General features: G+C 35.1%; 1 protein-coding gene across 5 annotated transcripts in view; it reads left to right on the top strand.

The window, feature by feature from the left end:
* Positions 1–14,851, top strand: part of ANO3 (anoctamin 3) — a 375,533-nt gene that overhangs the window by 125,056 nt on the left and 235,626 nt on the right. For 3 of the 5 annotated variants that reach the window (XM_051967103.1, XM_051967101.1, XM_051967102.1), the window contains exons 2-3: positions 5,999–6,166; positions 9,314–9,385. In XM_051967103.1, coding sequence (XP_051823063.1) covers positions 6,001–6,166; positions 9,314–9,385 — 238 coding nt within the window. In that variant the 5' untranslated portion in view covers positions 5,999–6,000. Of the gene's footprint in view, positions 1–469; positions 544–5,998; positions 6,167–9,313; positions 9,386–14,851 lie in introns of those variants that run through there. The other 2 variants (XM_051967104.1, XM_051967105.1) reach the window with 2 other exon arrangements.

Genomic DNA, 14,851 nt, shown 5'->3' on the forward strand with positions numbered 1-14,851 from the left:
AAAATCCCCAGTTACTATGGTTCTCATTCTGGGTCTGACATCAAACAGCCTGCTTTCAGATCCCATTCAAGGTTTTTGTGCCTCAGTTAACTCATCTGTAAAATGTAGGGGTTGGATAGAGAATTTCTTCCAATTCTAGATCTTAGTAACTTTGATTGATCAAGGGGTTTTATATACTATCAACTGGACAAAACCAGTCTATAACCTGTGAGTAGGCAGAGTAGAACAGAGCAGCCTAGAGATTGGAGAGTCAGGAATCAAACAAAAGTTTAACTTCAAAGTGAGAGGGAAAATGGTTTGGTAGCAGGGACTTATGTGATAGAATCACTCTCCTATTACTTACACCACTGGCTATGTAATGAGTTGTAGCCATGACAGTGAGAGGTGACAGCAACAATGAGACAAGCTTGATTCATAGCAGGACTTTGTGACCAGGACGTGGGTCCTTGTCCAGTGCTTGTCTAATCTCTGAGAATACCTGGTGCTTGGCAAAGCAATACGATTATTATGGGATTTTTGCGAGAAGGTGAGAACATCCAAAGGGTGAGCTCAAAGGATTGTTATTATGCCAAGCTCAGGGCACAACTTGCTTGCTGGGTCTCAGTTCTGAAAAACAGGGGGTCTCCTAATATCTTGACATATGCCCCCACTAATGAAGAAACAAATCTGCAAATACATGCATACTCTTAGGAAAGAGGAAAAATTAGCAAAGCTACTAAAAGGAAATATTCTATTCTATTTTCTGGGTCTAGTATTTAGATTCTCTCATATCTCTAAAGATAAGTTCACAAATACAATTCTGGTGGTATTATGCCATAAAATGCATGTCCTTTTAAGGATGACCTTTGCTCATAATTAAGCTCTCAAAGTTAAATTGACTTTGCTGTGGGTGAATTGGGATGTAGTGACTTGATGAGATGACTTGGAGCTATCTGAAATAAAGATTTCTTAAAGTAATTGGAAATATTGAGCCTTGGGAATTGAAGATACAAGGTCGATAGGACTACCATTTTGCACATTTTTTTCTTTTTTTAGGATCATAATTTTAGAGTTGAAAAATACATTGGAGATGGTCAAATACAAGTTCTTGTAATTTTTCTGGTGAGGAAAATTTAGCACAGAGAGTTGAAAGAATGTTCAGCGTTCAACAGGTAGTATCTGAGGGAGGGTTCAAATCCAGACCTTCGAAAATCCAGTTCCAGCACCCTGCCCACCACGGAACATTGGTTAAGCTGGGTTATAGGGAAAAAAATATTATAATTCCTTATGATCTTAAAGAGGACCAATCTGTAGAATATTTTTATATTGTTTTAAAGAAAATTATTAAATACTACTATTTGCAAATGGAATAATATGCCTTGCCATTAAATTTTCCATTGTTTTGGAGATGTATCAAACAGAAGGAAATCTATCTTTGTACATGGAAAGAGAACTAATGATTTAGACCATGCAATATTTCTAGTAGGGGGCAACATTTCAGCTGAACTTTGATAGATGCTTTGAATAGTAACAAACAGAAATGGATGTAGGAGACAGTCAGTGCAGCAATACAAAGGTACAAGTCTTCTATTTCAGCTAGAAAATAGACTATGTAAAGGGGAGTAATACAAAATGTCCGTAAAAGCAGATAATGAAAATCCATCAAATACCAGATTAAGGTTATATTTTATTTGAGATAAGAAGGAGCCTCAGAAAGTTATTGCAAAGGGGAGTCACATAGTCAGACTTTTTTGTCTCAGGATCATTTCCTAGACTGTGCATGGATGATGAAATAGAAGGAGAATACTCGCAGCAGGAGCAAGTAAGAGGCAGTTCAAAAAGGTCCAAGTAATAAGTGATGAGGATTCAGATTATATTAGTCTCCTTGTGAGTGGTGAAAAGTGGATATACAGGAGAGATATTTGGTGAAGTAAAATCAACAAGACTGGAAACTAATAAAATGGGGCAGATAGGAAAGCAAAAGAAAGGCAGGAGTCAAAGAAAACTGTTTAAGAATAAAGCAATCTGTTTTTAATAATAGTTCCCTATTACCAAGAATAAATTAATCTGTTTTTAATAATAGTTTCCCTTAATAATAGTACCCTGTTTAATAATAGTACTCTGTTACTTCCTATCTTTCACTCCCATCCAAACGTCCATACGTCCATTATCACTTTGCCTCTACACACACACACACATACACCCATCCCACACATATACACAACATATTTTCTATTTACCTATGTGTATTCAAAGGAAACTTTGATAGATTATAAGCTCCTTTAGGGCATAAAATGGTTCATTTTATGGTTAGTATCTCTAGTCCTTACTACAGGACAAATAAAACCATAGATGTTTAGCAAATCCTAGTGGATTGATTTAATAAAAGCACGAATATATGTATTCTCGTGACAAATGTGACATCTATCTAAAATGGAATTAATTGTATTAATTTGCTGATTTTTTTAAACACAAATGCTCATTTCAATAGAACCAAATTAACTAGTCACTCAAATTTAATTTGGATCTATGTTTATTCCTATTCTGACTGAATCTCAAGATATATGAATGTGATGGGGTACTTTTTTGCTATAAGAAAGGATAAAGACAACATCCATTCCTAATAAAAACACTTGAGAGCATAGGAATAAATGGACTTTTCCTTAAAATAGTCAGGAGCATATATTTAAAACCATCAGTAAGCATCATATGCAATGGGGAAAAACTGGAACCTTTCCCAGTAAGATCTGGAGTGAAGCAAGGTTGCCCATTATCACCATTATTATTTAATATCATATTAGAAACACTAGCCTCGGCAATAAGAGTCGAGAAAGAAATTAAAGGAATTAGAGTAGGCAATGAGGAAACCAAACTATCACTCTTTGCAGATGATATGATGGTATACCTAGAGAACCCCAGAGATTCTACTAAAAAGCTATTGGAAATAATTCATAATTTTAGCAAAGTAGCTGGCTACAAAATAAATCCCCATAAATCCTCAGCATTTTTATACATCACCAACAAAACCCAACAGCAAGAGATACAAAGAGAAATTCCATTCAGAATAACTGTTGATACCATAAAATATTTGGGAATCTGTCTACCAAAGGAAAGTCAGGAATTATATGAGCAAAATTATAAAAAAGTCTCCACACAAATAAAGTCAGACTTAAATAATTGGAAAAATATTAAGTGCTCTTGGATCGGCCGAGCGAACATAATAAAGATGACAATACTCCCTAAACTAATCTATTTATTTAGTGCTATACCAATCAGACTTCCAAGAAAATATTTTATTGATCTAGAAAAAATAACAACAAAATTCATATGGAACAATAAAAAGTCGAGAATCTCAAGGGAATTAATGAAAAAAAAATCAAATGAAGGTGGCCTAGCTGTACCTGATCTAAAATTATATTATAAAGCAGCAGTCACCAAAACCATTTGGTATTGGCTAAGAAATAGATTAGTGGATCAGTGGAAAAGGCTAGGTTCACAAGACAGAATCGTCAATTATAGCAATCTAGTGTTTGACAAACCCAAAGCCCCTAACTTCTGGGAAAAGAATTCATTATTTGATAAAAACTGCTGGGATAATTGGAAATTAGTATGGCAGAAATTAGGCATGGACCCACACTTAACACCATATACCAAGATAAGATCAAAATGGGTCTATGACCTAGGCATAAAGAACGAGATTATAAATAAATTAGAGGAACATAGAATAGTTTATCTCTCAGACTTGTGGAGGAGAAAGAAATTTGTGACCAAAGATGAACTAGAGACCATTACTGATCACAAAATAGAAAATTTCGATTACATCAAATTAAAAAGCCTTTGTACAAATAAAACTAATGCAAACAAGATTAGAAGGGAAGCAACAAACTGGGAAAACATTTTCACAGTTAAAGGTTCTGATAAAGGCCTCATTTCCAAAATATATAGAGAACTGACTCAAATTTATAAGAAATCAAGTCATTCTCCAATTGATAAATGGTCAAAGGATATGAACAGACAATTTTCAGAGGATGAAATTGAAACTATTACCACTCATATGAAAGAGTGTTCCAAATCATTATTGATCAGAGAAATGCAAATTAAGACAACTCTGAGATACCACTACACACCTGTCAGATTGGCTAAGATGACAGGAAAAAATAATGATGAATGTTGGAGGGGATGCGGGAAAACTGGGACACTATTGCATTGTTGGTGGAGTTGTGAACGAATCCAACCATTCTGGAGAGCAATCTGGAATTATGCCCCAAAAATTATCAAATTGTGCATACCCTTTGATCCAGCAGTGTTTCTATTGGGCTTATATCCCAAAGAAATACTAAAGAAGGGAAAGGGACCTGTATGTGCCAAAATGTTTGTAGCAGCCCTGTTTGTAGTGGCTAGAAACTGGAAAATGAATGGATGCCCATCAATTGGAGAATGGCTGGGTAAATTATGGTATATGAATGTTATGGAATATTATTGTTCTGTAAGAAATGACCAGCAGGATGAATACAGAGAAGACTGGCGAGACTTACATGAACTGATGCTAAGTGAAATGAGCAGAACCAGGAGATCATTATACACTTCGACAACGATATTGTATGAGGACATATTTTGATGGAAGGGGATTTCTTTGACAAAGAGACTTGAGTTTCAATTGATAAATGATGGACAAAAGCAGCTACACCCAAAGAAAGAACACTGAGAAACGAATGTGAACTATCTGCATTTTTGTTTTTCTTCCCGGGTTATTTATACCTTCTGAATCCAATTCTCCCTATGCAACAAGAGAACTGTTCGGTTCTGCAAACATATATTGTATCTAGGATATACTGCAACATATCCAACATATAAAGGACTGCTTGCCATCTAGGGGAGGGGGTGGAGGGAGGGAGGGAAAAAAAAATTGGAACAGAAACGAGTGTCAATATAAAGTAATTATTAAATAAAAATTTAAAAAAAAAAAAAAAGAAAGGATAAAGACAATGGTTTCAGAAAAACCTGGAAAGATTTACATAAACTGATGCTAACTGAAGTGAGCAAAAACAGAAGAACAATCTTTGAACAATAAAATACTTAATTGTGAAAGACTAAGTAACTCTTAGAAATTGTTAAGATAGGGGGGAAGGGAAAAGAAGGAAAGCTCTGTCCAAAAATTTTGATATTGTGAGTTCTCTGTTACTGAATTACTTTCTATTTTCCATTCCCACCCAAAGATCCATCTCTTATCTTTTATCTTTACACCGACTATGCTCCCTCTGGCTTGAGCATAAATACAGTGATTTATAACAATTCCAAAAGACCAATGAAGTAAAATGCTATTTCCAGATAGAAGAAACTGATGGAATCAGAAAGAGAGAGGTTTTGTATGACTTCAAATGTGTAAAAGGTCACTTGATTTTTACTTTTTCCAAGGTTGAGAGAGGAGTTCTGAAAGCAGAAAGAGAATTTGAAACTGAAAATAAAATTAAAACAATTAAAAGACCACCCTAAGGGTGGAGATACTAGCTATAAAATTTTCACTATTTCTGGCCATAGCAACTCATGAGGCCAGAGTGCTAATGCATGGAGTGATTGTGATCTCCCATTATAAGGGCATTATTAGAACTAGAAAGAAGTCTCCAAATGAAGTCCAAAACAAATCAGTATTTCATCTAGTTCAAGCCTTAAATTAGTTTTGCTTCATTTGCTGGGAGTGTTTTGATCCCTTCCTGTAATTTTATGACATAGGAAAATTCTGTACAGAAATTCTCTTGACTAGTGTAAATCATTTCCTCCTCTGCAACCTGTACTTCTAGAGAGCTTTTGGGGCTAAAAGAAGGTGACTTGTCAGATGCAGCACCTGAACCTAGGAATTTTTCACAGCAATGGCATTCATTACACTCTCCTGTCTCTTGCTTCCTGTTTATACAAATCATAACTACTTTTCTAAGGATACTTATAGCAATTTTTAAAAACTCAACTGCTTTGCCTACTACTTATAAATATGCTACTCATATTTTCCATTTGGACTTTTCAGGTATGAACATGAACAAGAATGAAATAGAAAAAGAACAGCCTTTAAAACCTTCTAGGAGTCAAACTCATCCTCAAAATCTGTGTAAACAATCTTCACTTAATTGCTCAATTCAGATACAACCACAACTTTCATGTCCAGGACCATCAGCCCCTCGTAAAATAGATCATGGTAAGTTACTTATTCTTGGCTTGGAAGGTTGGAAAAGAAATTTCTAATTAAGATATTGTTGGATCCCTATGGACTATCATAAGATTTCATGTCAACAGGATTCTTAGATGCAATTAGAGGTACAATATGTTCAGAGAAATATTGAATCTTATAAACTAAAGACCCATAAGTGACCCTGCATTCTTGAAATTTGGACCCTGAAAACCAAAGTTCTGTTTGGTTATACAAAGCTAGAAAGTCTCAAAAGATATGGTCATAAATGAATTCTATGCTTATTCTCTGAGAAGCAGTCTAACATTGTAAATGTGAACCTTCTCAGAAGGCTGGCCATTTGGTGATTTTTTTTCCATCTGTGACAATTGATGAAAATTATCTACTAGAGTATGGACGGATTGCTACCTATATAAATGGATAGAATACCCACATTGGTGAAATTATAGAACCTTGGTATAGAATAGGGATTCTTAGCTTTTTTAAAATCATGGATCTCTTTGAATGATGAAGTCTATGAATTCCTTCACTGAATAACATTGGTTGTCTCTATATATAAGTGATGGAAATGTTAAATTTAAATTAGAGGTTAATGGATCTAAAGATATAATTTTTCCCCTTTTAATTTCAATTTTTGTTCTATTTATGGGCCTCTTGGAAATTTGGAATCTAAGTCAAAAGTCCCTGATGTTCAGGGGAAGATGATCATAGCAGTGAAATGCTTTAAAAGTTATGATAGATATTTTTAAAAATTATTAAGTGAAAGAACTGGCAAATTTTGCTTCCTTTTAAAGGGAAGTTACATATGGAGAGAATGTGACTCAACATAGCTTTATGAGAACTGGCTGATGAAAAAGACCCTATAAGCAGTGTAATACAACTCTTTTAGAAATTTTAAGTGATTTATAATTCCCACTTAATTGTCTTATAATTCCTATAGTATTACGTGTCAGAACTGGGCCACTTCAAATTGAGGTCCTCTAACTCCAGTAGGCATTATTTCCATTGTAATACAGCATAAGGAAGTTCTTTCTTACAACTAGGGACTTGGAACAATGGAAGGCACCTTGTCATGGAAGTAATGATATCTTTAACTAGAAGGATATAGAGTTTAAATTACAATCCTTTAATACTGGCTCTACAGGACAGAATAATCTGTTTTATCTCTTTTGTCACTTTGATTCTGCTCAGCTCGCTTTTAGGATTTCTTTGTAATGTTTAATATATATAGCGTACCATTTATAAGAATGTATAAATTCAATATAGTAGAATCCCATCTGCTCTTCCACTTTTCCTGTTTCATCCTATTGGATTTTTACGGGCAGAGATTGTTTTTGCTTACTTTTCGTATCTCTAGCATATGACACATTGTTTGAAAGTCCTCACTATTGTTAATTGATTAATAAAAATTTTAGAAGGAAGGTGAAAGTTGTCATGCTATAATATAGAGAGAGTTAACTTTGGGGCAGGCCTGGGATCAAGTCCCACATCTTACACCTAAAGGCTGATTTTGTGACCCTAAATCAGTCTTTTACTTCCTCAATGTAACCAGGCTGCCCTTCAAGACTCTGAGTTATAGAGAAGGCATATTTGCATTCCTGGAAGGAATTTATTTCCTGAGGATTTTCTATCCAGTGAAATCACAGGTCTATTTTTTTTAATATGACACATTTAATTCTTGTTTGAATTCTGTAAAAGGCCAGCAAGATTGAGACTGAAAATACAGATATACCATCACTGTTAGTACCTGTTTCTCTGACCTTGGCCCCATGGCTCTCTCCCAAAGGGACCCAAATCCAAAATAGAATGGCTTCTGAACTTGTGCACTTGGGTATTTAGTGGGAGTTGAGTGGGTAGGGAGATAATAGGGGAAGCAAATTCAAATTTCTTGGCAGATATGGGTCTTTAACAGGACAGGAAGGCTTTGGCCACTCCTGGAACATCACATTTAGCTAATGAGTGCTGCACCAAAATGTTGGCCTGCAAATGGATTTTGGATACCACTAATGTTGGTTTTCCACTGCGTTACCCTCCCTGGATGTGTGAGAATCATCCAGCTCACCTCATAGCTCTAACGCTCATCTCTTCCTCTACTTGGTAAGCAGCCTGTGCTTACGACAGCCCCCACTGCAGAGTCAGGAGTAGGCAGCTGTGTCAGACTGAGAGATTGAAAGTTTAGTCTAGCAAATGAGCCAATGGAGAATTGAGTGGGTTGATTTTAAGGACAATAATGAGTTGGTGAATAGGAGAGCTGAGAACCATTACATTCTAGTTTAATTTAGGACACTTTCCTGTCCATAAGTGAAGCCATCAATAGTTGATTATGGTAAAGCAATTTCAGTCTATCATGCAGCCCTCTGCATGAAGATCTGCAAAAAATCTTTCTTATAATCTCCATTATTAGAGTAGTAGCTATAATGACTCAGACCTTCTTTATTTTTGTGTATAAATGAGAACATGTTGCTTTTTCCTTAATAAAATGTAAGCTTCTGCTATATCAACTCTCATAGCTCCCTAATGCCTGTGTATTAATAATTTACTCCTTTTTATATCTGTTAAGGCTCAGATCTATCTTTCTAACCTTACTAGGGCATTATTCTTCCTCTTGCACTTTGATGTAGTCAAACTAATTTTCTCTGTATTCCTCATACATATTCTGCACATTTACATTGGCCATCCTCCAAGGCTAACTGGGTCCTCCCTCATCACTCCTTCTTAGAACCCCTCTTTTTCTTCAAGATGGTGACTAAGTATTGTTTTATACATGAATTGTTTCCTGATCCTTCCAAGAATTAGTTCCCTCCATCCCAAACTGCTATGATTTTATTTGTATTTATTCTCTTTATATTCATTCTGTGTATATGTTCTTATATATGTGTTTTGTCTTCCTTATTGGAATGTAACGGCCTTCTTGCTACAGTGATTGTTTCATTTGTATGTTATGTGTTAGATGGTCTGATTGTGTCTGTCCTTAGCACCATGCCTGACAAACAGTAGGAGCTTAATAAATGCTAGTTGACTGATTATATATTAATTTCCCCTGAAACTAGCATAATGACTAGCATAAAATAGGCATTTTTTCTATTTTTGTTTTTTTAATTGATTCTTGACCTTATTGATCCCAGACCTAAAGAAGAGTATATCTGTCCTTTTCAGGTAGGAAGATGAACAAGGTAGAAAGCAATTTGTACAAGCTGTCCTCTTCAGCATTTAGTGATTCATGCTTAGGTAAGTTCATTTGTGAAATGCTATCTCCTGGTCTCTTTTCCATGTTGTCTGTGTTTTTAAAATCTTGTTCATTTTTTTTTTCTTTATCAGCGATACACAATTGACTTTCAGGCATTTGACATTGAAATGTCAAATTCCAACAATTGAATATCAATTTCTCATCATTTATATTTTGTGCTCTGCTTTAATATACACAGGACCGGTCTTTAGGTTAGTTAAGTGATTTTTGTCAGACAAAAGGTCTTTGAACTAATTCATTCACCCTGGTGTTACTGTGTAGGCAAAACTCAGTTGTAAATCTTTTAATACTTTAGTCATCTCTAGATGCAGATCATTGGATGCTACTGTTGTCCCACTTCTCCTCTTGGTTGTGTTGGGAGAGAAGTGGTACGTATTTCCAATTATGAAAAATGTGAGTCTTTTTCTGTTGCAGTCAAGCTTTGAACATGTCTTCTCCAAGAAGTCTTCAGAATAGTCTTTTAAGTTCACTTGTATTATAATGAAAGGTTGTGTTATAGCATAGCCAGCCAGGTCTGATCATAGGTTCAGCCTTTTGGAAAAATTCAATCCAGTTTGTCTTTCACAAAGTGAGTCTTCCTCGAAGATGTCAGCCTCACCCTTTCAATTTTAAATTCTTTTGAGCTAAGGCAAGATAAGCCCCAATATTATTGGGGTTGGTTTATCTCAACCCTTCTGGAGATAGTACCTTTAAAGGAATGACAAGTTAAGAGATGTTCTCTTGAAGATAATAATGAGTTCTGATAATAGTGAAATATAAAAGAGAAATTCTATTAAAATAATGGATTCCGAAAATGGTAAAATACCAAAAACCAAAATATGGTTTTTCCCTTAGGAAAAATAATGGCTTGAGACCAAGGAAATTAGTACACTGTTAAAGTGGCATCCCCTTAGGAAAAACTTTATTGACCTGGAACTTTACTAAATGGTATAGCTTTCAGGTTATGTTAAAATATATACAATGCAAATGGGTACCAAAATTGGCCTAAAGAAGGGCCTTGAGTTGTGGCAGATTACGCACTTTGATGTTAGATTTTCAGTAAGCAATAAGGAGGCTAACATGTTGGTGTTTATCTTATTGTTTTGTCTGTGTTTTTATTGTCTTTGTAAATTGCTCAGAGGGTAGCTAGATGGTACAATGGATAGAATGTTGAGCCTGAAATCAGGAAAACTCATTTTCCTGAGTTCAAATATGGCCTCAGAAACTTATTAACTGTACAATCCTGGTCATCACTTAATCCTGTTTGCCTCAATTCCTCATCTGAAAAATGACCTACAGAAGGAGGTGATAAACCACTGTAATATCTTGCCAAGAAAACTCCATGGGGTCATGTAGAATTGGGCATGGCTAAACAACACAATGCTCAAAAAAATCTGTCTTGTGTCATATTTAGTGGTTACTTTTCTTTTCTTTTTTTTCCTTTTTTCTTGTTGCTTTTTTTTTTGTATGTTCTGATCTTAAAAGATTTCTAAAGAGGAAATGCAGCCAGCCAGAAAGACTGCAGAAAAACTGCAACCAAAGAGTTTAACATGTTGAGGATGATTAATGAAGTTTGATACTTGAAGTAGTTCTCCTAGCTGGCTTGCCAAAAAATGTGATGGGTGAAGGATGAAATAACTGAGGAAACAAAAGTTTGAGCTCCCAAGCATATAGATTTATCAAGCAATTGGTGCCAATTGCATAGCAAATCAAAACCAAGCTGCCTCAGTTTGGCATTGGACCTCACATACAGCAGGAGACATTTTTATGCATTAAAAGATAAGAACACAAAACATGATTATAATTATTTAATCTATAATATATATATATATATATATACAGACACATAATGCACATATATAGTATCTATATGTGTGTTTTTATGGAGAATTTCCACTTTAACTAGTCTTGCCTTAGGAAGAGTAATAACAGGAGACCAAAGATCTTTGCTCCTCAGCCTGAAATTCCCACCTATTAGTTGACATGATTTAGATAATTAATATTGAATGTATAAGTGAATCATGATGTCAGTTGTTCAGTCAAGAACTTAACTATGCTAAAAGTCTTGTGTTAATTTCTGGGGATGCAAAAAAAAGTAAAACACTTGGGGACATCTGGACATACACAATCTCTGTCTTTAAGGAGTGTCTATTCAAGATTTTCCAGAGTGAATTTGCAGGAATAGGAAGCCGGTTAGATGCAGTATGGGGATGATTCAGCAATATTATCTAGAAGTCCAAAAGTGCTTGCTTTCTCCATCAACCTTCTGCAAGTTGCCCAAATGGGCATGAAAATGTCACAGAAATATGGAATCATAGATTTAATCTAGGAAAAGAATTTAGATTGCCCAAAATTGCAGTGTGGGGATTTTAGCCTAAGTCCTCTTATTTCAAAGCTAATGTTCTTTCTCCAACACCATGCTTATTAAAAGTTGACCCTTTACCACCAACATAAAATGGGAAGATAGGAATGTTTAATTTTTCTTTGTTAATTGGGATGAAACACAGAGAACTGCTGGATCCCCAAGTTACAAAAATATTTCTCTGAACCCTGCTTTGCCAAAATGTAAACTAATCTTTATTTCCATTGAAATTGTTTTTCCATTACTATGACAAGTTTATTTAAAGCTTTTTGAAATGGCAAAAGGAGAGTAAAGAATCCTTGAAATGACTGAATTGTATTGCTTCACTTATCATTCATATGGAAGGTTTTCATTCTTTCACTCTGAAAAAAGAGGTGGAATTGAGTAGAGAAGATATAAAATATTAAGAAAAGTAGAAGATAATGGCTCATAAAGGAGAATAAATTACAGTGGAAAGAAAATTTGATTGACCATTTGCTCAGAGCCATTATTAGCATATAGTGACCAGGAATTTGGCACTGGTGCTGAACCGAGAAAAGTCTGAAAATATATGTGGACATTCAACAACACAGAGATAATAGACCTTAAGTACTTATCATGAAAGGAAGGAGTTACCAGATGTCTCTCGCTTTCTGGGCTCACATGGCCCCAATCCTCTCTGACATAATCATCAATAGTTTTGTATGGGCTTAGACATTCATAGCCCACTAAATTCAGTGTCTCAGAATTGGAAGTTGATTTGAGGACACCTTAATGCACTTTGCCCCAGGCTCAAATTTACTAATTATAGCTCTGCACTGGCTTTCTTCTTTGATTACAAGCAAATCGATTTATCATGGAACTTGTTAAGTCCATGGCTATAGAAAGCAGGCCAGCCAGTAAAGCAACTAAGCTGCATTATGCTCAGATAGTATTCTATATGCTTAGGCAAATGAGGTTAGATTTGGATCCAATAGATAGATACGGCATTTATTGACGCTTGCTGTATATTCTATACTGTACTAAGGACAAGAGATACAGATAAAATAATACAAATCTATCCTTGTTCTCAAGGTACTTTCATTCTAATTGGAAATAATAAAAAATCAGGGGCAGAGAGCTGGAAAGAAGGTGGGTATCCCCACTAGGACAAGGCAACTAGTGGTAAAGTCAAGTAGTCCAGATATGAATTAAGCTTTAGATGTGCTTTTAAGTTATTCACAGAATGAGTCAGATCCAGATAATCCCCTAGGAACTGAGAAAAGTATGCTTATATTGTTGTGCCACAGTTTCCTTTTACTGTTCTGCTTCAGTTTCCCTAAATTATTCTGCCTCAGTTTACCTGAATTGTTCTGACTCAATTTCCCTGGTTGCAACCCTCCCTTTCCTGACTAGTAGGACTGATATAACTTAGGGCTGGCTATTTTTGGGTCATATATTGTAAATGTTTAATCTCAGGTAAGGAATAGATCTTCTGTTTCAGATATCCTGGCTCCTAAGTCCTCCTAAGTTATCAAGAATTTATTGTCCTCACCCCCCGACCCTGTCAGAACCAGATTGATGGTCCATTCCTGTAAATCCCACTTGCCAGTGTTCACTCTATCCCCGCTTCTGCCTTTGTGCCCTATAAAAATCCTTGGAATCTCACATTCGATAATGAATTCTTTGAGATGAAAGTCCAATTTAGCCCTAAGGGGAGAAATGGATTCTGATCTGCTCCCCAGAAAATCTCTCTCTTTCAGGAATTCAAATAAAATATTAAAAACTCTCTAATCTCTATCTTGCCTCAGTTTTTCCAACATTACAATATTTTATACAGTCTGCTCGTTTTCATTGATTATCTTATATCAGTTATCATGGCAATCCATTGAGATAAATATTGTACAGGATTAAAACTCCCATTTTAGAGATGAAAAAAAAAAAACTATTGTCATCAACTAGTGATAAATCTGGAACCTAAAACCAAGTTTCTTCATAGACTACAGCTCTTTCTAGCATATGATAATTTATTATTTCTACTTAGCAATACCAGCTATAAAAACACTTTTTTTTCTTGGTAGAGGCACAAAGTGAAGGCACATGTCAACTCATGTACCTCAAAGAGATTTTTCAGTACTTTTCATCTATATGTGCATACTTTTCTCCCTCACTTTTTGTCACTGGTGCTATTTACAGGACACTTGGGTCAGAATTAGAGGCATAGTCTGTGACTTATGGTTAAGGGACCAGTAGGCACCTACATCAATCTCATGTCTTATGGGCTCCCCAATAGTTTTCTTTGTGACTGAAAAAAATCAAAAAATGGTCCTGAGAGCAATGAGCTATGTGTTTAAGAAAAGCAAACTCATCAACAGCAATTAAATAACATCACTAATCCTTAACTAGGAATAATAAATAGTATTTTAAGTCATCATCAAGCATAAGTTAAGTACCTTCTGTATGCTTAGTACCCTGCTAGATAATGGGAATACAAAGATAAAAAGGAGACAAATCGTACCTCAAGTAATTGTATATTTTAATTCTCTGTATTTAGAGAAGGTTAAAGAGGTTTTATTATTATCTTATAATTATTATTATTTTATTTACTTTTTGTCACCGGTGTTTTTTTACAGATAAGTTTTTTAAGCATCAGTAATTGTATTTAAACCTAGATTTTCCTGACTCTTAATCTAGATTTTGATTTGGCACATCAAGTTGCATCTTAAAATACAGCTTTTTGAATTTAAAGCAAATTACTTTACTTCACTGACATTCATGGAATGTCTGGAGGAATTAAAGAACTTAAGTTTTGCTTTTTACCTCCATGGTCTGAGTGACAAAAATTCATTGATATTGCACAGAATGTCCAGTCAGGTCTAGGCTGAGATTGGCAACTTTGGAAGTAACATCCGATGTGATAAAATCATAGATGTATCTGAGAACAGATTCCTTCCTTATTTACTGGTGATGCAAAACAAAGTAAATTATCCTAGGTTATGTTTGCAAAATTCCCTTCCTGCTGTCTTCATTAACTTCACAGTAGTGGCTGTGAAGCTTAATTCTTGGCTCTGAGAAATATTGCTCCACTTCCCCAAAAAACATTTTCTATTCATTTTAGAGTCTGGGAGAAAAAAAAAAAAACTTGAAT

This window comes from Antechinus flavipes, chromosome 6 (genome assembly GCF_016432865.1).
Source record: "Antechinus flavipes isolate AdamAnt ecotype Samford, QLD, Australia chromosome 6, AdamAnt_v2, whole genome shotgun sequence".
NCBI lineage: Eukaryota > Metazoa > Chordata > Mammalia > Dasyuromorphia > Dasyuridae > Antechinus > Antechinus flavipes.